General features: G+C 35.9%; 1 protein-coding gene and 1 pseudogene across 8 annotated transcripts in view; one reads left to right on the top strand and one right to left on the bottom strand.

Moving 5' to 3' along the window:
* WWP1 (WW domain containing E3 ubiquitin protein ligase 1) overlaps positions 1 to 25,333 on the bottom strand; it is a 134,241-nt gene that overhangs the window by 96,578 nt on the left and 12,330 nt on the right. Inside the window, exons 1-3 of one of the 8 annotated variants that reach the window (XM_058698475.1) lie at positions 13,800 to 13,895; positions 12,171 to 12,273; positions 4,188 to 4,278 (exon numbers count right to left, since the gene is read on the bottom strand). In XM_058698475.1, the coding sequence (XP_058554458.1) occupies positions 4,188 to 4,257 (70 nt within the window). In that variant the 5' untranslated portion in view covers positions 4,258 to 4,278; positions 12,171 to 12,273; positions 13,800 to 13,895. Of the gene's footprint in view, positions 1 to 4,187; positions 4,279 to 8,243; positions 8,420 to 12,170; positions 12,274 to 13,799; positions 13,896 to 15,651; positions 15,768 to 25,333 lie in introns of those variants that run through there. The other 7 variants (XM_058698471.1, XM_058698474.1, XM_058698470.1 and 4 more) reach the window with 7 other exon arrangements.
* On the top strand, positions 7,814 to 9,658 carry LOC131495037 (eukaryotic translation initiation factor 4B-like; annotated as a pseudogene).

Here is a 25,333-nt window from a genome sequence, read left to right as displayed (position 1 = left end):
CCCCGTTCATGCTCTGTCTCTCTCTGTCTCAAAAATAAATGAACGTTAAAAAAAAAATTAAAATTAAAATAATCTATGATGTAAGGGCAGAGATGAAAAAAAGAATAAGATGTTTGTACATGATCATGGTAGCATTTCAAATCAATGGGAAAAGATAGATTATTCTATAAATGTTGAACATTTGAAAAGAATAAAGCTAAATAAAGTTAAAGTTAAAACACTCATACAAAATTATGATACATATGATCACAATTTAAAAGGTGAAAGTAATAGAAGACACAATAGCTAAAAATTTACAAATGTGAACATAACAGTGCAGTAGCTTTTCAATCTCAAGTCTTACATTTTTATATGCCTTGCACTCTGTTTCTTACCCTTTCCTAAAGAAAGCCTGAAATCTCAACTATTTTTAGATGGTATGCGTATGTTTGCTACTATGCTTATGTGCATGCTTTACTCTAGTAGATCACGATATTATGGTGGGTAACTTTCTTTTAATTTTTTTACAGTTTTCCTTCTTTCCATGATCAATGTTCATATTCTTATTTGCTATTGCCAATCAGATGTGTTAAGAACAGAAATAGGAATAAAAATAAATCAGTTAATAGAATATGTCAGTTTATAAATCATACCTGCCAAACTGTTAATAGCAGAAGGGTCTTAAACATGGTACTGATTATTTTAAAAATAAAAGAAAAAAGAAAAAAAAAAAAAGAAATATCAATACAAAACAAAAAAAAAAAGAAGAAGAAATATCAACAGAGGTCACTGTTCTCTAATAAAAGGAACGACAGACAACTTAGACTCCTAAAACCTTGGGATTTTCCTAACAGAAGACACTTGATCTGATTCTCAGTCTTTACTAGTAAAATAGTAAATATTTATTCCAAAAGGTATTGTTAAATCAGTTAAGATTGTGGATTTTACGGTGCTTCGTATTTTTAAAAAATTAGATCAACAAAATGAAAGAAAGGTAAAAGGGGAGGGGAGGAAAGGGGAAAAGAGAAAAGCAAGGACTAAAATCTGGTGCCATTTAGCATAGGTCCAAGTTCAGTTTCCCAAGACCATCACTGTATTTCAAAAGAGTAATTGATACTCAAAATGATAAATACCATGGTGGCATTATCTTGGCTACTTGCACTTCTCTGGTCCACAACTATTTTCCAATTGGTTCTCTAGACTTTATGGTGATTCTATGAGCTACCTGATAGCTGTTCAGTAAGTTAGTTTTTGGCTCAAATCAATCAGATCAAGTTTTTGTTATTTCAACTAAGAACTCACACAAAGGTCAGGACCAAAAACAAAGTTACACCTCAGATATATTAGCCACAGGTCCTGCACAAATAACACTGAAAATGAAAAATGTGGCTGTAAACCTCTTATGTAGAGCAAAAGAAGAAATATTAGGAATTACCTACCTAGGTGGTTGTGAAGTGAAGTACACATCAGAATCATCCAGGGAATTGCCTCAAAACATACACCTCCATGGTTCACAGAAGATGAAATACAATACCCCTTAAACATGGCTCAACCTCACTCATAATGAGAGAAATGATATTTACAATGACACCAAGATACTACTTTTTTTTAAAATAAATAAACATTAAAAAATAAAATTATTTTGAGAGAGAGAGTGAGCCCGAGTGGGGGAGCAGCAGAGATAATTCCAAGCAGGCCTGTGCTCTCAGCACAGAGCCCGATACAGGGTTTGAACTCACAAACTATGAGATCATGACCTGATCCAAAACCACGAGTCGGACACTTAACCAACTGAGCCACCCAGGCGCTCCCAAGATACTACTTCTTCCCTGTCAACAACCCAGAGCTTGATAACATCTTTTGATGAAGCTATGGGGAAATAGGCACTCTCTTAGATATCCAGGAACACAAAATGGTACAGACCGTATGGAGAGGAATTTGCCAATAAATGGCAATATTACAATGTATCTACTCCCTGACTCAGCAATTTCATTCTAGGATTCTATCCTAAAGACACATGAGCAAAAACAAGAAATGACATTTGCATAAATCTTTATTGTAGCACTATTTGTAATAGCAAAAGAATGGAATCCTGATGTCCATCAACAGGAGACTAGTTGAATTAGCTTTGGTATGTCTATTCAACAGAGCACATACTATGCAACACCAGAAAGGTATATACCCTGCTATGGAGCAAGCTCCAAGATAATACTGTAAAATGAAGAAAAGTGCCTAAGAAGTGGGGGTTGGGAGGAGAGATATGAATACATATACTATACATATCTGCTTAAATTTTCAAAAAGAAGCAGAGGCGCCTGGGTGGCGCAGTCGGCTGAGCGTCGGGCTTCAGCTCAGGTCATGATCTCACTGTTTATGAGTTCGAGCCCCACATCGGGCTCTGTGCTGACAGCTCAGAGCCTGGAACCTTTCAGATTCTGTGTCTCCCTCTCTCTCTGCTCCTCCCCTGCTCGTGCTCTGCCTCTCTCTTTCTCTCTCTCTCAAAAATAAACATTAAAAAAAGTTAAAAAAACAAAAAGAAGCAATGGAAAAGCAAACTAAAGCTAATAAAAATGTTTATGTACATTTTTAGATAAGGAGAGAAGGGCGAGGAGTGGCATGGAGTAACCAGACCTCTCCAAATATACCTTGATTTAACAGTTTTAACTCCAGAACTATATAAATGTTTTACATGCAATAAACAAAAATAAAAATAACTGAAAGCAATAAGCCCAACTGATTATCAACTTGGTGATATAACCAAATGGGAAACTATTTTAGGTTACTTTGAAACATGGTATTCTGACTATACACCCTAAGGAGGGAAACTTACAAAGAAATCATAAACTGGGTCTATTGTCATAAACTGGGTCTATTGTTTTTAGTAATTTTAATGTTAGCAATCTGTATGTGTGCATTAGGATAAAACAGACATAATTATGTTAATGTCATCTGGAATTAAGATTTTTGGGTTAAGAGAAAGATAGAAATATAAAGTCAAATAAAGTAAAAATATCATTTTTCTCCTTTTAGTGGAAAATGGTATGTAGAGACTGCAGCCATTTTGAATTTGAAATATCAGCACGAACTCAGGATTTGGTTTTTGCTTTCTAAGACATAAACATTTCCTAGCCCTGGTCACTGAAAACCCTAGGAACAACTGACCTCATAGCATAAGTACCATAGGAATTACAGTATCTTCTTACAGTATCTTCTCAATCCCACCTCTCCTGAGGCAAATACTGGTTCTGATATTCTAAGCACAGAGCTGCATACACACATCCCTCCTTTTTTACATCCATATGGTTGTATACTATGCACACTACTCCACATCTTTCACTTATTATTTTAGAACTTGGTTCCTTTGGGTACATATATTTATTTCATTTCATTGTCTAACTAGAATTCCACTGCCAATCTTGCTATTATAAACTTTCTTCCCTCCCTCTCCCTCTCCCCAATATATATTTTACCTCCAGGAATTTTTTATCTTGCAGTTATTTATATTGTTGATATATAATGAATGAATTCACCTGCTAACCAAGACTCTAATCTTCTGCAAATGCTGTTCCCTCTCCCTCTAATGCTCTTTGCTTCCAATCTAATTTGAGATGAATTTTGACTCCTCCTGCAAGAGTTAAAGTGTTATGCTCTGAGTCCTTCTCTTACCCTATTCTCCTGTGTCTTCAGGCCATCTCCGATCCCAAGCAGAGTAAAGACACGTTCCTCTAAGTTCTCACTGCATCTAGTTAATAATCACTCTGAATGATAATTGTCCATATAAAACAAACCTGTCTTAATACTACACAGTAAATTCCTGGAGAACTAGGGCCTTATGTTTTCTTATATGTAATTCCAATTAAATTCTGGCCAATGATTGGATGGCTAAATAAATGAAAAACAGCCTTCAACATCCTTCTCTACTCTAGTAACCATTTAAGAACCATTTCAATGATGTTTTTTCTAATACCCAAATTTTCCCACTACCAAAGAGGATATATCTTCCCTGCATCCAGCACAGGGTCAATAAATATTTACTGAGTACATAAAATACTTTAGAAGGTCTCTACCTTTAAGGCCTATTGCAACAAACATACCACAGTATGAAACTAAAAGAAAAGACACTTATGGAATAAGTTTGCTGAATTGCGTATTAAAAAGGAAGGTTCAGCAGGGAATTGCTATTTTAAGTTATTATGAAAATAACTTACCAGTTACCTGTAACTGTGACCTCCCACTGTGGTTATTACTAGTATCAGAACGTGGTGAAGCAGTGGCCATGTCCCAATATTCAGCTTAAACCTATTAAAAAGTGTATTCAGGTGTTAGACAAGGGAGTGTAACTTTCAATATGATTAAAACAGTTTAAATCAATTAGGAAACTATACCTAATACATTATTTTCAACTCGTCAAATGACATATTCACAGTTGTCTTCCATTTAAAATGAAAACTTAGTACTATAAGCATTAAAGAAGAATATGGCCAATAAACCAAATTTAGGTCAATTTGGACAAAATAAATGATAATACTAAGAATCCAGGGTTAGTCTATAAAAAAAATAAACATACAAATAGTTTTTATTATATAAGATATACTTCATTTACTTGCTTACTTATCTGAACCACCTAAGTAAATTGGCACTTCACCTTTTAATACTTCAATGTGTATTTCCTAATACAAAGCTCTTAAATAACAAAAGAACAACGACCAAATTCAGTGATTTAACTAGTACATTACTATTCTCTATTATACAGTCCATATTCTATAATTTCGACTGTCACAAACAAGGCATTATCATATTTTTTCACTATAGGACCTAGTTCAGATTTATATATTGCATTTGTTATCCTGTCTCCAGTAAATCTTACATTTCTTTATATAGTTAATTTTTTCCATGTTCTACTTCATTCCTTCACCTCAGTTTTTACTTTTTAAAGTAAAATACAAAGCTGAGCTACTTCACCTTTTTTCTACATGGCAAATATTTTAAGACTAAATTTCTATCCACCTTTAATCCACTAAAGGAAGGATAAAATGGAACATTCTAGTCAAGATGAAGAGAAATTAATGAACATAATGTTTATCTTGTTTTTCCCTGTTTGTAGTCTTTTTTATGCTCCATTTAGATCATTCCCCCAAATTCAGGAATCTAATACTCTCAAAATCATTATACTCTCTCTTCACTTATTTATAGTTGCATATATTATGTGTCTGTATATATGTGTGTATGTGTATAAAAAGGTAAACAGTTGGGGCACCTGGGTGGCTCAGTCAGTTGGGCGTCTGACTTCGACTCAGGTCATGATCTTGCAGTCTGTGAGTTCAAGCCCCATGTTGGGCTCTGTGCTGACAGCTCAGAGACTGGAGCCTGCTTTAGATTCTGTCTCTATCTCTGTCTGCCCCTCCCCTACTCTCACTATGTGTCTCTCTCTCTCAAAAATAAAATAAAAACATTAAAAAAAATTAAAAAAAAAAAGATAAACAGTTGCTTACTATTTGATTAATTAACTTTGGTTAACATTTATTCACAGATTCTGCAACCTCATCTAGGCCAATGCTGTTATTCTGCAGGTGAGAAAAACAACTCAAGGATTATATCACCTGCAGGTACGTCAGGTGTCATATTCATAGAAGAAAATCAATGGGAATAGAAACTTTCAATAATCCATGGACAATGAAAAAAATCAATGGTGAAGGTTTGAAACTGAAGGCTTTTAATTTTAAGTAGCTGGTATACTAAATATTTTGAAAGGTCCTCCTGCTTCAGTGTAAAAGATCCTGGATAAATTAAAACCAGTATAGTTTTCAAACACTGTTATATTTTCAAGAAGTATAAAAACTTATCAAGCTTGCTCCCACCCCATATAATAGCAAAAAAACAAACAAAACAAAAACCAAAAAAACAACAACAAAAAAACCTTTTAACTAAGCTGAAATATAACAGCGAGTAGTAAGCAAAAAATACATTTTTTTTAACTAGAATATTGCCCTGGATGTGCATGCTGATAGCAGCGCTGGGATCAAGAGATAAAGCACTCGGTCTGTTGCAAGGTAAGGGAGCAGAGACTCCCACAAGAAGCAAGAACCCAAGTCTGCTATAACCTGTAACACAGCAGAAATATACATATGCTCGCAGGAATGGACCCCAATTTAAGCCACTGTGATTACCCAAGATAAAGAGCAACCAGTTATGAGCTTACAGTTTAAAAAAAAAAAAAAAAAAATCAAACTTATAAGAAAACAAGTCACCATGAGTAGAAACAAAAAATAATACTCTCTGAGCCTACATGGACTTTACATATTATGATGATTAATAGTATAGATTAAGTATAAATTTTTAAAAATTTAGTTTTAACAATAAAAGATAAAACACAGTCAAGCAAAAAGACTTGGAAAAATAGCATTGCATATTTGAAAAAGAAACCTGACAGAATTTGCTTAAACTCTTTCTTTTAGAATGGTTTCAGATTTATACAAGTTGAGAAGATAATGGAGCTCTCATATACCCCACACTCAGCTTCCATGTGGGGTATATAAAAACTCACATCAGTATGCCACATTCGTCATAACTAATGAGATGATCTCAATATATTATTATTAAATTCTATAGTTTATTCAGACCAGATAGAACTTAAGAATCAGTAAATTTGAATATAAATCTGCAAAAGTCATTAACAAGTAAGTACTGAAATAAACAGATGGAAAATACCAAAGAAAGGCTAAAAGACATGAAAATAATCTGACATATATTTCTACTCATATTCCAGAAAATGAAGAAAGAGGAGGTCATACTAGAAGAGAAAGTGACTTAATTTTCTAGAAACAATGAAAGACATTTATCCACAATTCTAAGAAGTACAGCATGCGTATATGTATATGTATATGTATATGTATATGTATATGCAAAAGAGGTGGGATAAAAATAAAGACATTCACATGTGGCCACACAGTAGTGAAACTGCAGGACACCAACAAAGGACCATGTTAAATAAAAGCAGCCAGAGAGAAGACATTACAAAGGAAGAGAATAATGTGACAGAATTCTTAACAAAAATGAAAGCATAGAAGGTACAACAAGCATATCTACAAAGAACTGAGACAAAAATTATTCAACCACTAAAACTCTCTTTGGAGAATATGGAAGACATTAAGACATTGCCAGAAAAACCAAAAGAGAGTTTATCAACAGTAGACCTTTACCTTAAGAAAATCTAAAGAACATGTTTCATATACGAATAAAATTACCACAGAAGGATGCTCTAAGAGGCAAGGGAAAGAAGGGCAAAGAAATTGGTAACCATACAAGTAAATCTAAATAAATATTGTCTGAGTAAAATAACAACAACATTTTATTATAGGAGCTAATTATGTAAATCCCTTGCAGAGGGATTATAATCTGGTTTAATTTTAGACTGTACTGCACTCTCAGCAGAATTTCAAGGGTAATCATAAAATAGAAATGACAGTATAATTTCCAAGCTAGTAGAGGAGAAAAGAATTTAAAAAACCCAAGAATTCAACTAATCCATAAAAGTCTAGACAGATTTTTAAAAGCATAAATAACCAGAACTATAAGAAAGCACAAAGAGAATCCAAATACAGAAATAATCACAACAAATATATATGGATAATTTCAAAAAAGACACTTACCAAGTAAAGATACTAACAGAATTTTTAAAAATATGGAAAATAGCATATGAGACAAATATAAACAAAAAGACAGGTGGGATTAGTTATGAAAGCAGACAAACAGCATTAAGGAGAACAAAGAAAATGACAAGACGTTCAATTCAGTAAATAGACATAAAATTTTTAATTTGCATGTTTAAAAGAAAATGCTCCCCAACATAGCAGCCTCAGCAAAAAAGAAGGGGAAAACCATTTCCCCAACAGACTTTCTGGCTGAGGATGATAGCACTGGTGGCGGAAGCATCCCTGTCTCCAAACCACTAAGTGGGACTGATCTGGAAGATTTATCAACCACTTGATACAGTAATGATAACAGCATGTATAAGGCACCTCCAACTAATCACTGCATCCTGACCACTGCTCTACAGGCTGCCTGGCAACCCATTATTGACCAGAGCCATCTTCCCAAATTGCTACTCTATACCACTTTTCTAGGAAACACAACTGGTGATGTGACAGAAGTCTCCATTAAGGAATTCTTTAGAGGATTAACTATCAGTGCAGTGCATTTACCATGTGAACCCAGCAACTCAAAGAGATTGAAAGGTTTTGACTATGTGGAGTTTGAGAACTTGCCTTCTTTGCTCAATGCCCTCAATGAAGAGTTTCTGGTTAAAATTCCAATGGATACTCCTGATCAAGCTCAAGTTAAAGACAAGGATGGTTTTTCTTCTGGCTGAGGAAGAAATCAGGATTCTCAGAAAACATCCAAACACACAGCTTGGATGACTACCTAGAAGAGGTGATGACAGCTGTGGAGACAAATATCATGATCATTATGGAGGCCAGGATTGCTAAAATGACCAACACAGCAGAGACTATGATTGAAGCTATGGCTCCAGGATAAACCGCAGAAGTGAATGTGGTAGTGGCTACTAAGGGATGATGACTACAGAGGGAGTGGGACCACCATGAAGACCAATATGATAGACATGATGGTCAGTGAGGAGCTCCAAAGACAATTATTCTGGGGATGGTTAGAGACATGATGACAGAGGTCTCTCCCAAAGAACCAAACTGAATCTAAAGCTGCAGAGTATTCCTAAGGAAGAGGACTCCTTGGCTGGCACCTCCCAGTTTAGTGGAGCAGATTCTGTTTGGAGCAGCAAAGCCTACTGACCCAGCTATAACAGAATAATAAGAAGTAAAAAAGCAGCTACACAAGTAACAGGAGACAATGCAGCATCAGTTAGATGAACCCAAACTAGAATGACAGCCCTAGGAGAGACACTCAAACTGGCAAGGCAAAGAAACTCCAGAACAAGAATGGTCAAGGACAGGAAGTGAGTCATCTCAAACTGGGACTTCAGCTGCATCTGTCAGAAGTCAGACCAGGATGCATGAAGGAGAGAAAGTGAGATGTCTGGAAAATAAAATAGTAAGGCAGAAGACTGCCACTCTCCAACTTCTAATCCACCCAAACCTGATTAGCTGCTGAAGGTAATGCTGTCCCCTCCATTAAAAGAGGAAGCTTGGTGAAGTGCTAATCCTTGTGCTGATTTCAGAGCTCAAACAGAGCAGCAATCTCCTACAAGGCATGGGGGGAAAGTAGCTCCAGCTCTATCATCTCAGGAAGGATGAACCTGGGAAGATGAAAATAAACTAGATGGGGTGAGTGTCCAAAAAGGTAGAAGTGGGAACTCCATCATGGCCTAACATAGGAAGGGAACAAAGACAAATGGAAGGAGTCTGAAAGGAAACATGCTAAAAGGATCAAAATTCCAACTCTGCACCTGAGCCAAAGAAACCTGAAGAATCCAGCCTATAAGTGCAGTACTGAAAATATGCCGCTCTCTCTGATGAATAAGATTAAAATGAGGGGAAAGGATTATTCAGAATAGACCTCTACATCCTGTGCTTTTTCCTACTCTTACTGCCCTGAAACATTCCTGAGCAAATCAAATATTTATCCAGACAAGACAAAATAAAATTCACCATCTCTTGGCAAGGGAAAAAAAAGCCTCAAAGGATTTTTAGAACTACAGGATGAAACTGACATATTGGCATTGTCATGGGTGATTTCAACACACTCCAATTATTCATAGGTCAAAAATAAAAATAAAAACAAAATGAATAAGCAGAACTTAAACAGAATCATATACCAAACAATTAGAAAATAAACATTCTTGGGGCACCTGGGTGGCTCAGTTAGGCGTCCAACTCGATTTTGGCTCAGGTCGTGATCTCAAGGTGGCAAGATCAAGCCCCGCCCAGGTTTCATATTGGGCGCAGAGCCTGCTTAAGGTTCTCTCTCCCTCTCTCTCCCCCTCCGTGCTCACTCTTGAGAAAGAAAGAAAGAAAGAAAAGAAAGAAAGAAAGAAAGAAAGAAAGAAAGAAAGAAAGAAAGAAAAGAAACATTTCTCAAGCATATATGAGGCATACAGAAAACTAATACATATACTGGAAGATAATGAAAATCTCACTGAAATTCAAAGAATATATACCAATCATATTGTTCCCAGGCTTTGATCATATACAATTAAGTTCAAAAATCAATAATGGAAGAAAAATTTTAAAAAACACAAATAGAGAAAAAAAAACTTCTAAATATTCCATAGGTTAGAAGAAGTCATGCTGAAAAATTAAAAAAAAAAACAAAAACAAAAACAAGCAAGAATTGGAAGATAACAAACATACCATATAAAAATTTGTGGGATACAAGAAAAGTCAACTTAGAGGCAAATCTATAGCCTTAAAAACTTATACTAGGGAAAGAAAAATGGTTGAAAATTAGTAAGTTAATAGGTTAATCTGTTAAGTTAGAAAGAAATTAACAGCAAAAAACCCCAAAAAAGTATGGAATAATAAAGAACAGAAACTGATGAAATAGAAAAAAGGTGACAGAAAGAATCAACAGAGTCAGAGTTCTTAGAAAACACTAAAACAGGGGCACCTGGGTGGCTCAGTCAGTTGAGTGTCTGACCCCACCTGAGGTCATAATCTTGCAGTTCGTGACTTTCAGCCCTGTGTCTGGCTCTGTGCTGACAGCTCAGAGCCTGGAGCCTGCCTCAGATTCTGTGTCTCCCTCTCTCTCTACCCCTCCCCTGTTTGTGCTCTGTCTCTCTTTGTCTCTCTCAAAAATAAATAAACATTAAAAAAATTATTTTAATAAAAGAACACTAAAACAAACAAATGCCTGCCAAGACTGATAGAAGGTAAATAAAACAAGATAAACAAGATGAAATAAATGAAATGAAATGGGAGCCCCAAAATAGACCAAGGTATGTAAGGACATCTTCATGTAACAGACATAACAATGCAGATCTGTGGAAAAGAGGGACTACTAAATAAGACTGAAATTACCTATATGGAAAAATTAAATTGGATCCTCACTTTACATCATATACAAAATCAATTCAAGATGGACTAGTGATGTACATACGAAAGGAAAACTTTAAAATTTTTAGAAGAAATTAGAGCAGAAAACTGTTTTGTGCCCTCCCAGAACAGAAGGATTTCTTAAACTTACTAACCAAAAAAGCAAAGTGTAAATATTTTTACTATGTAGAAACCAAGAACTCCTGTTTATCATAAAATATTATAAACCAAACTAAAAGACAATCTATAAATTATAAGATATTTATAAAACATAAAGCTGATTAAAGATTAGTATTTAAACTATATGAGAACTTCTATAAAAAATAAGATAAAACAACACAAGTAGTCAAATGGGCAAAAAGCCTGAACAGGAATTTTATAGAATAAGGAAACTTGTAAGGTCAATTTGTACATGAAAAGATGCAGAATCTTATTATTCATCAGAGAAACTCAAGACCACACGAAATGTTATTTTTAAACTCACTAGAATGATAAAAACTAGAAATGTTGACAGTACCAAATAATGGCAAAAAAAAAAAAAAAAAGTAAAGCAATGGTGGCTCTTATACACTGCTGCTAGGTGTTTCATTTTTTTTTTTCAAATGTTTGTTTATTTCTGAGAGAGAGAAAGAGCATGAGCATGACAGGGGTAGAGAGAAAAGGAGACACAGAATCCAAAGCAGGCTCCAGGCTCTGAGCTGTCAGCACAGAGCCGGATGTGGGGCTCGAACTTATGAGCCATGCGATCATGACCTGAGCAGAAGTAAAGGCTTAACCAACTGAGCCACTCAGGTGCCCCACTGTGACTAGGTGTTTAAATTGGTAAAATCCTGCTGGTAGGTGTTAAAATTGGTACAATCACTGGAAAACAATTTGGCATTATCATATAAAGTTGAACATTTGCATATCCTTCAATGAACAATTCTAGATATATAATACGAAAATTTTTTACCTGTGTGCCAAGTGTAAACATACTTCAAAATAACAACAAAAAAACCTGATACTCAAATGTCCACTGGTAGAAAAATGGTTAAGTTAATTAGGCTAACTCAAATAATGGAACATTATACAGCAATGAGAATGAATGAACTACAGTTGCAAGCAACAACACTGAATGGGTCTTAGAAATGTAATAGTGAATGAAAAAAAAATACAAATGGAGTTCTGAGCCTCACTCAGTCCCACCTTTAAGATTTAACACTCTCCACTGAGGTCATCTTCCTCTTACTCAGTCCCACGTCTAAGATTTAACATTCTAAACTAAGGTCATCAAGAAATACTTCCAACTCTTAGACACAAAGAAGAAAGAAATGAATTCTTTTGGCAGCTATCATGACTTCATCTTTTGCTATGCAATTCCTTTGAAAATGCCACACTTCCATGATTGAAAAAGAAATCCAAAAACATGGTGGCATTGTGGATTCTGAGTCTCAAATGCTTATACAATCAACAAACTGAATGAAGCCCATTAAAGAACTGCTAAGGTCCAAAGGCAATCAAATGACAAACTGTCACTCTTCCAAGGAGTACACTATGAATCTAATGGAAACATTTCTGCACAAACTAAAGAAACTAATATGTGAGAATACTTCTGCTATATTTCTGTCCTCTGGATAAGGCACTTCATTTTGTATATGGTGAGGCAATAAGCACAGCCCAAAAGTAAGTCTCCATGATTATTTAATTATAAATATGAATGTGCACACTGAAATTTTTCTATGTATTCTTTTATGATACTTGAATATTTTCTCTGGAACGTATAAAGATTTGTAAATTAGGTTTTCCTCTATACTAAAATGCCTTTTGTGCAAGGTTTACAAAGGCTATAAAAAGAACATTTATTATACTCAAAACAAAAAAAAATACATTTGTGGTAATGCAACTAAGGAAAAGAAGAGATAAAAAAATCGGAATAAAAAAAAATTCAGAACAGCAGTTACTTCAGGGATGGGAGAAAGACAGGACCATGCAGTTACAGACGTGCTCACAGGTAGCTCTTTAACTGTGTAGGTACTGACCTACTTCTTAAGTGGTTGGTTCCCAAATGTTTGTTTTTATTATTAACTTCCATATGTTACATATAATCTGGCATGTTAAAATTACAGAACTTCTAAAAATTTAAAGAATGCATGGAAGGCAAGAAAGTAGGTAAAGTGTAGATCACTAATCCATCAAGTATGATGTCTATAGCCTGTGAGGGAAAAAAAAGGGAAAGGCATAGCTGTCACAGATGATGTGATTAGTCTTCCAAGAAAAAGACACTTCTTCCTCTGAACAATGGATGAGGGATCTAAGGAAAGGTGAAGATGTTAATTCATTTGGAAGCAGATTAAAAGAAAATTGAGACACTTTATTAGTCAATTAGATAGAAAGGTAACTGCAGAGCAAAAAAGATAAACAGGCATAGGATTCGTTATTTTGAGTACATGCTTCTGGTAATCAGTAACTGCAAAACATGACAGAAATGGTTCAAAAATGGTACCATTTTGCCTTAAAAGGAACACAGCAAATAAAATGATCAATTTCAACATACGATTAGTTCCCACACTTAACAACATAAAGTTGTATGACACTTAAAATATAATGCACTGCTATATATATTCTTTAATCTGGTATTACAATAATGTTGTATGAGTGGGGGGGTACTAGTCTCATCTTATGGATGAGAAAATTGTGCCTCAAAAGTGTTAAAAGTCTACAATCATATTTTGTTATGACAATATAGGTCTAGATCAGTATAAGTAACTGTCAATATGTGGAGTTAAGAGTGTTAAAATAGAGTCTTACTCAAAAAAGAAGTTGCTAATCACTTACTATGTACCAGGAGCTGTGCTAGACACTGGGGATATAAAGATGAGTAAGACAGGATTCCTTCTTTCAAGGAGCTCATAGTCTAGTGAGGAGACAAACCTGTAAACAAATAAATACCTTTCAGTGTTACAGTTACTAAAATAGATGCAAAATGTAAAGTAGAACATCTGGGGCACACAAGAAAAAGTGGATAATCCAAACTATCAGAATCAGGAGACAGTTCACAGAGAAGGTATCTTTGAATGAACTGTGTCTTCCTTTGAATGAACTGTTTCTTGAAGTATAATTCTCCAAGAGAAAATTACAGAAATGATGGTGCATTCGGAGAACTATTAGAATGGCTGGAGAATGGAAGGTAGGGATAGTGTCAAGTGATAAGGTTAACAGGCAAACTGAGTAATCTAAACTGCACAGGATCCTATGGAATAGTTTACATGGTATTCAAAATATACCAAGCGTAGTAGTTTAAAGTTTATCATAAAGGTAACTGATAAGACACCAAAGGGTTTCAATAACAAGAATCACATTTGAGGGGAATAACTCTGGCAGCAGCAGGGTTAGATCTAAAATATTGAGTTTATCTGAATCAGAGCACTGGGAGTGGTGGTGGGCGGGGCGGGAGGAGGTGGCGGGGGGGGGGGGGGGGGGGGGGGGGACTCAGGCTATATATAAGATCTTTAACCAGATGGTTATGGGATAGCTGAGGGTTACAAAGGATTCTGAACTACCAAAACTTCCCATTTCACTATCTGGGTGGATGAGGGTGCCATAACCAGGATAAGGATAAGAAGAACAAATTGTGGGAGACAATACAGTACAAAGCTTAAGAGCCAATTCCACAGTCATACTATTTTGATTTCATTTCCAATTCTACCACTTAACATCTGTGTGGCCAGTTGTGGCAAAAGGCAAAAACAAAACTTTGAGTTTGTTAACAAATTTTTGAGCAAACTGGTTATTCATCCAAATGAATTTAGGTTACAAGTTATACCCAGAGGATATGGCCAATTATATGGAAGCTGATTATGTCCAGCTCAATCCTTTAAAAATGCCACAGAATTGTAGAAGAGTTCATTATTATTCGACTGCAAAGAAAAGAAGAGTCCAGAATGTAGATAACAAACTATGCTTCCAGTCCTCCAAGGTTATAGGCCTATCAAATCCTCACTTAGAAGATATATCTCAATTGCCTACTTACTTCAAGATGTCATCCTTAAGTCAGAAGCAACTGACTTAGAAAGCAACTTTTAAGAAAAAAGAACAACAAATCTGATCCATTTTGCATGCTACACACAGCATCAAGGCTTGGAAAAGCCAGAAAACTGTCACATATCTATCTACCTGAATCAATTAATAAACGCGCTTACATACTACCTAGTCTGCAAAGTGGGCATGGCAAGAACACAAAAACTGTAGAAGACAAAGTTCCAGTGAATACTTAGCCTAGTTTTGAAGACAATATTAACACATAGTAAACACTTCAGTAACAAGATAGGATGGTACATAATCAGATGCCAGAGATGTTTCATCTAATGAATGTGGAACTTGGAAGGTTCGAAAGCCTGTATTCAGGCAAAGCTATTATATCAACTGCACAAAATCTAAAACTCACTGGAAGTGGCAAAGATATAGATGAAAAAAACAGCTTCCCTGCCCCTAAAATATCCAAGATTTAGCAATTCTAAAGCAGAAATAAGTATTTCATAAAAGCGTAAGCTACAAAATAGAAGATTTAATTTTAAATAATACAAGAATGTTACTTCTACATAAGGATCATTCATAAAAAGATATTATTGGTCATTTCAATGAATTTATAAAATGGGAGAGAGTAAATAAGAAGGTGACTCATACTGACTTTCCAGGACCATCCAGTGTTTAGTTCTGCTCCCTGGGAAACCTCTTGCTTCAGGACACACTGGGGTGGGTATTTGGTAACCTTAGTAAACAGTATAATGGTTCTGTGTAGGCAGCTTTTTTCATGTACCTCAAAGAGATTGTTCTTAAAGAATCCTGTTACAATAAAGCACAATCCCATTAAATTTTATATTTCTGTATGACCTAAATAATTAGAAAGGAAAAATCAACTTTACAGGGACAACTCATCAGTGGGCTTCAATGCCACTGGGACTACATGTTGGGCAAAGGGTAGAGGAAGGAGCAAGAAGCTTTCTTGATACCCAGTGCCTTTTAGCCCTCAGAATTGTTTAGTTTCACTAAACTCCAAATAACTGCCCCTGTGGTCTCGTAAGGATTCAAAGGCATTTAAAGGCATTTCCAAGTTCCTATTCAGGCCCACAGTTCTTCCCCATACTACACCATCATCCCCACTCCTGTCTCAACATCTATGCCAACAACACCTCGGCCTTGTATCCCACAAGTCGATCTCATTCCACTGACCAGCAGGGCTGACCCCATAGCTGTACCACTGCATGCTCCCTCTACAATCTGTCCACTTAACAATCTGCCTCCAGTCCCTCCAGCTCCCCTTTTCCCCACCAGTGCCTAGTGGCAATATTATGATAGGGAAAAGACAGGATAAAATAGGCAGAGAGGGAAAGATGAGGACCTGACATCCCTGGGTGGGGAAAAACACATTTTTTGGAACAATGCCGGGAATGTCGGACTACAGCAAACCCCCTGAGGCGTAAGGTCCTTCTTAAGAATATAACAGACACCACCTACTCCCCCTCAGGTTTTCCTCAGAAATTTGACAAAAGACCTGACTAAAAATAAGTGGACCATAAAACCTATGACCAACAAGGAACGGTATGGCCATAGACCACCCCTCATACAATGCAATCGAGCCAATCAGGAATGGACAACCTAGCACCTAGAGTTATCCAGCCAATAAAGGTAAAACCTGAGAAGGAACAAAGGGGAAGGAAGGGGGGGGGGGGGGACATGGGGAGGCAACTAGAACCTTAGAGAGCTTTCCTTCTGATCTTATACTCTAATAAAATTTTGCCTGCTGCTCATTTTGTGTCCACCTCTTCATTCATCAAAGCAGTGAGACAATGAACTCGGCTATTGAGGTAAAAAAAAAAAAAAAGAAAAAAATCCTGCAATAGTATCATCACTATTTTATGTTTTCATAGCACTTCACAGTTTCAAACTTTCACATACATTTCTATTTGGGATGGAAGCTGACTGATTTTTTTTTTTTTAAGCTTATTTATTTATTTTGAGAGAGAGAGAGTGCGCGCACCACAGAGGGGCGGAGGGGGGTGGGGTGCGGAGAGAATCCAAAGCAGGCTCCATGCTGTCAGCACAGAGCCCAACATGGGCTCAAACTTATGAACTATGAGATCATGACCTGAGCCAAAACCAGAAGTCCACACAAAGAGACAAAGAATCACTTAACTAATTGAGCCACCCAGTTGCCCCATGAAAGCTAGCTGATTACTTGTCCACACAGACCTATGTAAGTATCACTCACTAATCCTCTTTAATGCAAAACAACACACTCCTGATAATTTACAAGTGCCACTGAGTAATAAAGAATTAACAATTTTAAACTGTGTCATTCCAGTGACTTTAAAAACACTTGGCAGTATCTGCCAAAGGACAAATAAAGATGGGCATCTACATGTACTTTTTAATTTCTGACTATAGTTTGGGGTTTATTTTAATCTAAAAATGACTATCTAATCACAGGCTCTAATAAACTCATCTTTCCTCCATCCTTCTGTACTTTCAATTTCAAAGTTCCTTTTAGTGCACTGTATTATGGAACTTTACAGGAGCACAAGAAGTTTTTTGTTGTTTTTTTTAATGAGAAAAATGTATTTATGTTCAAAGTGTCAAATTTCCTCAATGAGTATGTCCAGCTCATTATTTGATATCTCCACTCAATTTCAGATTTTCCACCAGAGGAGGCAAATACATTAATTTTCCCCAAACTTTTTGGTTCTGTTTTCATTTATCCTCCCATTTGTACCTCTACTTTTCCACCAACACAAATCTAGTCCTCTTTTCTTGGCTTTATTCCCCCTATATATATCTCACATCTCCCCTTTCATAAATTCATTCTCCCTATTTTATTATCTCATTTTCTTGTGTACAGTGAGTTTATATTCAACTGTACCTTTTAAGTGTTATTTCTCTCAATTACACAGAAAATCTGCTTTACAATAAACTTCTCAAAATGCTCTCATTAATGTTTTCTGCTGCCACTTCAAGCTAATAAACAAAAACAAAATAAAAATCTTACATTGAAATGTACTATACACATAATTTTAATTTTCTAAGCACTAAACCTTGATCTATCTGTAGATTCTCTTATCACCAAATTGGTGGAAGTGTCCAAACTATGTGAATTCCTTGCTCTCAAAATTACTCTGTGACCAATCTAAAGTCATGGTTATATGGTTAATACAAACTTCTTTCCCTTCTTCAGATCAACAAACATTCATAGTTAACAATGTGAATGTTATGAGGTAGTCAGCAGCCTTGCTGAATTTAACCTATGTCTCCTCATATTATCATGGCACACACCCTTACTAACAGCTGCCCATTAATTTCCTGCAATTTACTTCCTCATTGCTCTTCACATAAAATTCACTCTATTTACAGAAATTCAGGTCCAATAGCTAGTTAAACTATTTGACTCAATTGTCTTTCTCATTCTGATTAAGTTCCTTCTGGATTCTGGTTAATTCAAATTCCATCCTTGCCTTCAAATCAGCCTTGTATATCACAGGTAGCAAGCCTCCAGTCAAAGCACAACCATGATCACAGTAACTTAATCTGAGAAATAATTACAAGATAGTTACCTATCCAAGGCAAAACTAACCACCCATCCTTTCAAACAAAATGTGTTTCATATAAAGTTCCAGCCAGCAAAATGTACAGGGTCTTCTTGTCTATATGGAATGCAAATTCCTTCCAAAAAAGGTAATAAATAATTAAAAAGAGAATTTAAACAGTAAACTAGAGGTTAAATTAGCAGTAGCTATGACACACCACAGCAAAGCCCAGTCCAGAGGATCAAATATCAAAGATATTTCTATCTTGAGCTGATAAAAGTACCATTTTGCTCTTTTCAAAGTCACAGGTTAACAAATTTTTTAAAAAGTACCTTTACTACAAACTTAATATAAAACTCTAAATACCTAGTAATGTTTGAAGTTACAAGAAACACAAATCCAGTCCTGTCAACAACTAAACTGTCACTTATAGAAGGCTTTCAGTGTGCCTGGTGGTCCAATTATTTCTAATAAGGTGAAGAAGGGGTACATAGGGGGAGACTGAAAATAAGAAACTATCATTTACCAAAGTCTAGTTTGAATTTGGATTTGAATTTCTACTCCCACATTTACTAAGAGGCAGTGAAACAGTGGTTAAGAGTGTAAATTCTGCAACCAGACTGCCTAGATTCAAATCTTAGCTCCACGTGACTACTATGTTCAACTTTTGGCAAGCTCCTTTACCTCATAATGCCTCAGTTTTTATGTCTATAAAATGAAGAAGGTAACAATACCTACCTTGAGTTAACGAGTTAACATTGACAAAGCACTAAGAAAAATACCCAGCACACAATTAATGCTTAATAAATAAACTGACAAGACCTTGGACAAGTAATTTAACCTAAGTAGCAAATGGCCTAGGTGAGATCCATGTAAGTATTTTGTGAATTACAAAGTGCTATATAAATGCCAAATTATTAAAAATATAACATATGAGAGGGAGGACTGGGTGGCTCAGTCAGTTAAGCGTCCAACTCTTGGTTTTGGCTCAGGTCATGATCTCAACAGTTCATGAGCTGGAGCAGCCCCACATCAGACTCTGTGCTGACAGTACAGAGCCTGCTTGGGATTCTCTCCCTCCTCATCTCTCTCTGCCCCTCTCCCACTCGCTCTCTCTCTGTGTGTCTCAAAAATAAACTTTAAAAAAGCAATATTAAATATGAGAAACAGTAAAAAAAAAAAGACATTTACAGAAAAATATATATAGTCCTACTATATTTACTGCAATTTATCAGTTAATTTTTCTGAACACTGAGATTACCCTTTTCAAACTTAATACTATAGCCTTTTGAGACCCTTACCCCACCTACTTTAAATAACTTCTGACAGAGATTCTTATAAAATTATACTACATGCAATCCTGTCCAAGTTCTGTTTTTAAAAATGAAATATACCCTCCTACTTTCCAAAGTGATTAAGTGCTTAACACCACTTTCACTTCCTAGGATAGTGCTTCCCCCCACTTCGCATTCATAACCAACTCTCCTTTAGCATGAGCATGGGGCTCATGTTTTATTAAAACAAACAAAAAGCAAACCAGATGAAACAAGTGCAATAAGAAAAAAAAAAAAGAATGGCAATAAAAAAAGGGGGGGAAAAAAACCCCTGTCTTCTCAAAAGAATAGCCACCCTTCCTTCTCACCTCCTACTCACTTCTCTACCCAGGCAATTTGGTTGCTGCCTCAGCAATCTACTGAAGTATCTCCCCTCATCTTCCATGTCCAAACTGTGGCTACCTCCTACCTATTCCTTCCAGGACCTCTCTGTATCATCAGATAATGGTTCATTCAATAAACACTGACTGGGTCTCCCTCCATGTTCTCCCCACAAAATCCTGACCTAAGCCTCTCATTTAATATTTCCAGCATAAGAAAAGCAACATACCATGAGGCAAAAAGGAGCTATCTATCAATAAATGTTAGGCATTTCTTTTAACAATTTTTGTGAATTAAGTCATTCAGCATATATATATATATACACACACACATGTGTATATATATATACACACGTGTATATATATATACACATGTGTGTGTATATATACACGTGTGTATATATATATACACATATGTATATATATATATACACACATGTGTGTGTATATATATATATATACATATATACATATACGTGTGTATATATATATATATATATATACCAGATGTGTCTTCAGGTAATGTGTTAAACAGTAGTGTGTTAAATCATCTAAGATAAGCTCTTTGCCCTCAATGAGTTTATAATTTAGCAGTGGAAACAGACACAGAAATCAGCAGCTTTAAGCTCTTTGCAGAGTATTACAGAAGTACAAAAGAGGAGCACCTAAATTAGATTTGGTGAGAAGAGGTGTCAGGAAAAGCTTCTAAGAGATGGTTAACAGTAAGATAGGTAAAAAGAGAAAACTGTATACTGCACAATATGAATGTCAGCAGGCACTTAGCAAGAATAATTTTAACAGAGTGGTAGGACCAGAAGCTAATGGCTTAAGAAACCATTGTTTAGATGTTTGTGAAGGAAAAGACATACACAGGCTTAAAGCGGTGTATTCATAGGTTTGTTTTTGAAGATGGAAGAGACTTGAATATATTTTCAGACAGGAAGAAGCTGAAGTCATAGAAGAAATGATGAGGACTAGACAAGATCTCTGAGAAGGCAGGGCTAGTTGAGATTTAACACAGAGGTATAGACGTAGCTCACACTGAGGATAGACAGAGAAAAGAACAGGTGAGAAGGCCAACCCATTTCCCCAATGAAGTAGGCACTTCTTGAGACACTGGGAATACAAGGCATTCTGTTTGAAAAGGGATGCAGCTAGGTAAGGAATTTAAGACAAACAGAGCAGAGACTTGGGCCCAGGGGAGCAGTAGCACCAATCCCCACAGACATGTGAATTTTTTTCCAACTCGTTTTTAACAGTTCATGCTTAGAAGCGATGACACTGATTGTTAGAGTCGTTTATAGAGTTTAGGTTCCAAAAGAGAAAAGGGCATATACTCTAGCTACTATCAAACTACTTCTGGTTATTCAAATGTATCATGTATATACATACTCTTGCCACCTTTATTTATTAAAATTCAGCTAGAGAAAACAAGATAATTGGTAGTCTCAAGAAAAGCTCTTTACCCAAACCTCACTAATGACAAATATTTTTCTTTTTAAAAAATTTTTAATGCTAATTTATTTTTGAGAGAGAGAGAGAGAAAGAGAGAGAGAGAGAGAGAAAGAGAACACAAGTAGGGGAGGGGCAGAGAGAGGGAGGCACAGAATCAGAAGCAGGCTCCAGGCTCTGAGCCTGGCTTGGGGCTCGAACTCACGAACGGTGAGATCATGACCTTAGCTGAAATCAGATGCTCAATCGCCTGAGCCACCCAGGTACCCCTAATGACAAATATTTCTAATTCACTACTAGTCTCTCGTACCCTGGCTGCATGTCAGAATCATCTGGGGGACTGACTATGCACACTGGGGGCTCAAGGTAATTCTCACAGAAACATTTGGGTACTCTCAAACCCTCATCTACTTAATTTCTAACCATTCTTCATGATTTAGTTCAAGTGTCACACCTCCAATTTTGGACTAGTTAGCTGCTTTGTGTTTCATAGCACTGGAATCATGTTTATTTCTTTATCTCCCCTATTACACAGTAAATTTTTTTGTTAAAACTTATCTTTATAATTCCAGCCTGTGGCCTAGTGCTCAGCCCTTACTGAACACTCAATAAATTCATGTTAAATAAAAATTCACAATTAATAAAACATTAGCCCTGTAGAATTGGCTAGTGTGGGTAGGTTAAAAAAAAAGTACTCATATAGCACAGAACTAAAACTTTAAAATATTATAAAGAAAATCCTATAAGATCCTATAAACCTCTATATCCTCTCCCATCTTTGCCCTGGTAATCCATGTCTGCCTTACCAATGTGATTTCACTGCCACAGTCCACAATAACAGCTCAATACAAAAATACCCAATACAAAAGTAAAACATAATGTTAACTAAAATGCTCATTTGATTTATTAAATACTCCAACATCCAAAAGTATATAAATTTTAATGGAAGTTCATTAAACTTGAAAACTTCAAGCCCTAACTATTCAAAATAATTCAGAAGTTATATGCTAATCACCAAATTACACATCGATTGGACTCTAAAAGTCTGGGAGAAAGATAGCTGCTTAGAACACAGCACAAATTTTCCCACAGAAATGTTATAAATGGTGGTAAGATACCAAAACCAAGCCACAAAAGCCTACTGGACCCATAACAGCTGAACCACTTGCACTGTATAAGGAAACCTATTGTTCCACACAGATGTTTCTGAGCTTCCACAAATACTTATTTGTGTGTATACTCTTTGTTCCTGCAAAAATCAAAGCAAAATTCCAAAATAAATTTCTGACATAGAGAAAAAGTACTGAGAGCATTTTGCATGGTGCCTGACACACAGTAAATGCTCAAAAAGTTATAGCTATTTTTATCCAGAATTCTTGATTTCTACCTTGTGTGTTTCTCGAAATAGCTTTATTTTTCTCACTGCATCTGCGACTGTAAATTCCAAGAGTACAGGACAAATTCTCACCATCTTACCTACTCTGCCTACCACAAAGCCTGGCACACAGAGTGCTTAATACTTATTTACCAATGAAAGATAATTAGTATCAACCGAATCTCAAAAACAATTAAATAAACCCAGACTTAAAACCAAATGGTCTCATTTAGTTTTTAGGTGCTCTTTTAAATGAAACACCATACTTCTCGAATTGACTTTTTCCCTTTTAAAATTATCATCAAAATGAAAGAAAGAGTGTAAAAGTTCCCATAGAAAATATTCCTTCAAGAGTCACTAGCTCAGAAAACACTGCTCTAGGCAACAGTCTCACTAAATGGTACAGTGGGACAGGACATCTAAATTTCTCTGGGCCCTGGAAATCCTATTAAAAGAGCACAGGACATTCTGAGATTTTCTAGCTCACAATTGCTTGTAAAACACTGCATATTTCATGAGAACATAAGAGTAGCAATCATCCATAATCTTCTCACCAACCCAACCCACAACTGTTTTCAAAGTATTATTTTCCTCCAATACACTTTTTTTTTTTTTTACGAAGTTGCAATCCTAGTGTACAAGTCATTTTGTTTTCTACTCCCCACCCCCATTTACAGTAAGAACTGCCTATTACAAACTTGACTGAGCTGTGACAAACAGCAGAGAAAGCTAACTTATGCTTACAGTTGTAAAAACATAACTTTGGCAACAATTTTCTTGAAGGCCACAAGATGGTGATATTGCTCCACAAAAATGCATCTTTAAAAATATATATAATTGAATACATTATACAAACGTCCCCAAAAATGAAATTAACAGTTTATTCTGCTGGAAGCAAGGGATATCAAAAATGCTTGTACTTCATTTACTAGAAAACATTAGTGAGGACAAAAACATATGAAATTTAGCAGAAATTATTCTAATTAAGCTAAGCAATGATGGCCCTTAAAAACAAAACAAAAACACAGGATTTTGGCACTGTTATTCTATCTTTTATCACACTAACTTTCCTTCTCTCCTTGCTCCATTGCCTTCCTCCTCCTCAGGTCATCATAAAGTGAAACACATTTTTACTTTATTTTTCACAGTTATTCTTAATTTAGAGAGATGATTCCTATTTTTGTTTTAAAAGAACTGACATTAGTATTTATTTACATCAACAAAGGAAAACTACACCAAAATGATATCAATAATGAGAATGAGATAGCTTCTTTTCTAATTATAATTTCTCAATTTCTCATAATATACAGTATTATTTACAATGGCAAAACACCAAAACTTTTCAAGCAAAAAATTTTTGTATTTGATAATTTTTTCCCCATCTTACTGAACATCAGTAGAAAACAAATTTCCCACTCGTGTGCTGGATTACATTAATTAAGAAAATAAAATTTAAGTAACAAAGAGCATCTCAAAACTTGAGTTCCAAACTTACATCATCAGCTTACAGGAATAAAAAGAGCTGAGTAAATACTTCCTAAGTGGAAGTCTAAGATGATACAGTGTAACTACCTGGGACCATGTGCACTTACATGGAGTGTCTAAGTGACACAGAAACAAAGCCAGTTTTAAACCTGGGATCTGAATCAGGTCTCTGACTTCAAAACCAGTAAGAATAACAGTGACCATTTATTGGACTCCTATTATTTGTCAGTCACATAACAAAAGAAACAAACAAACAAAAAAAACCAAAAAACTATCTCTAATGTTTTCAATTATCCTTCAGAGTCATTAATTATTCCTACTGACAAATGAAGAAAATTAGGCTTTAAGAATTTATTGCCCAGGGCCATAAGACTAGTGAAAGTCAGGATTTTGAACTCTGATCTCTTGGGCTCAAAGTCAATGTTCTTTTTACTACGTTTCACTACAAAAACAGAATATAAAAAACAAAATGCCGGGGCACCTGGGTAGCTCAGCTGGCTAAGCATCCAACTCTTGATTTCGGCACAGGTCATGATCTCACAGCGATCTGCACTGACAGCGAGGCCTGCTTGGGATTCTGTCTCCTCTCGCTGCTCCTCCCCAGCTTGATCCCTGTATCTTTCTCAAAATAAATAAACTAAAGAAAAAAAGAATGTTGGGGTGCCTAGGTGGCTCAATTGGTTAAGCATCCAACTTTGGCTCAAGTCATGATCTCACAGTTTGTGAAATGGAGCCCTGCATCTGGCTCTGTGTTGACAGCTCAGAGCCTGGATAGAGCCTGCTTCAGATTCTGTGTCTCCCTCTCTCTCTGTTCCCCCCTGCCCCC

Source organism: Neofelis nebulosa, chromosome 14, assembly GCF_028018385.1.
Source record: "Neofelis nebulosa isolate mNeoNeb1 chromosome 14, mNeoNeb1.pri, whole genome shotgun sequence".
Lineage (NCBI taxonomy): Eukaryota > Metazoa > Chordata > Mammalia > Carnivora > Felidae > Neofelis > Neofelis nebulosa.
Note: the sequence above shows the minus strand (reverse complement) of the source record. Positions and strands in the feature narration are given on the sequence as shown.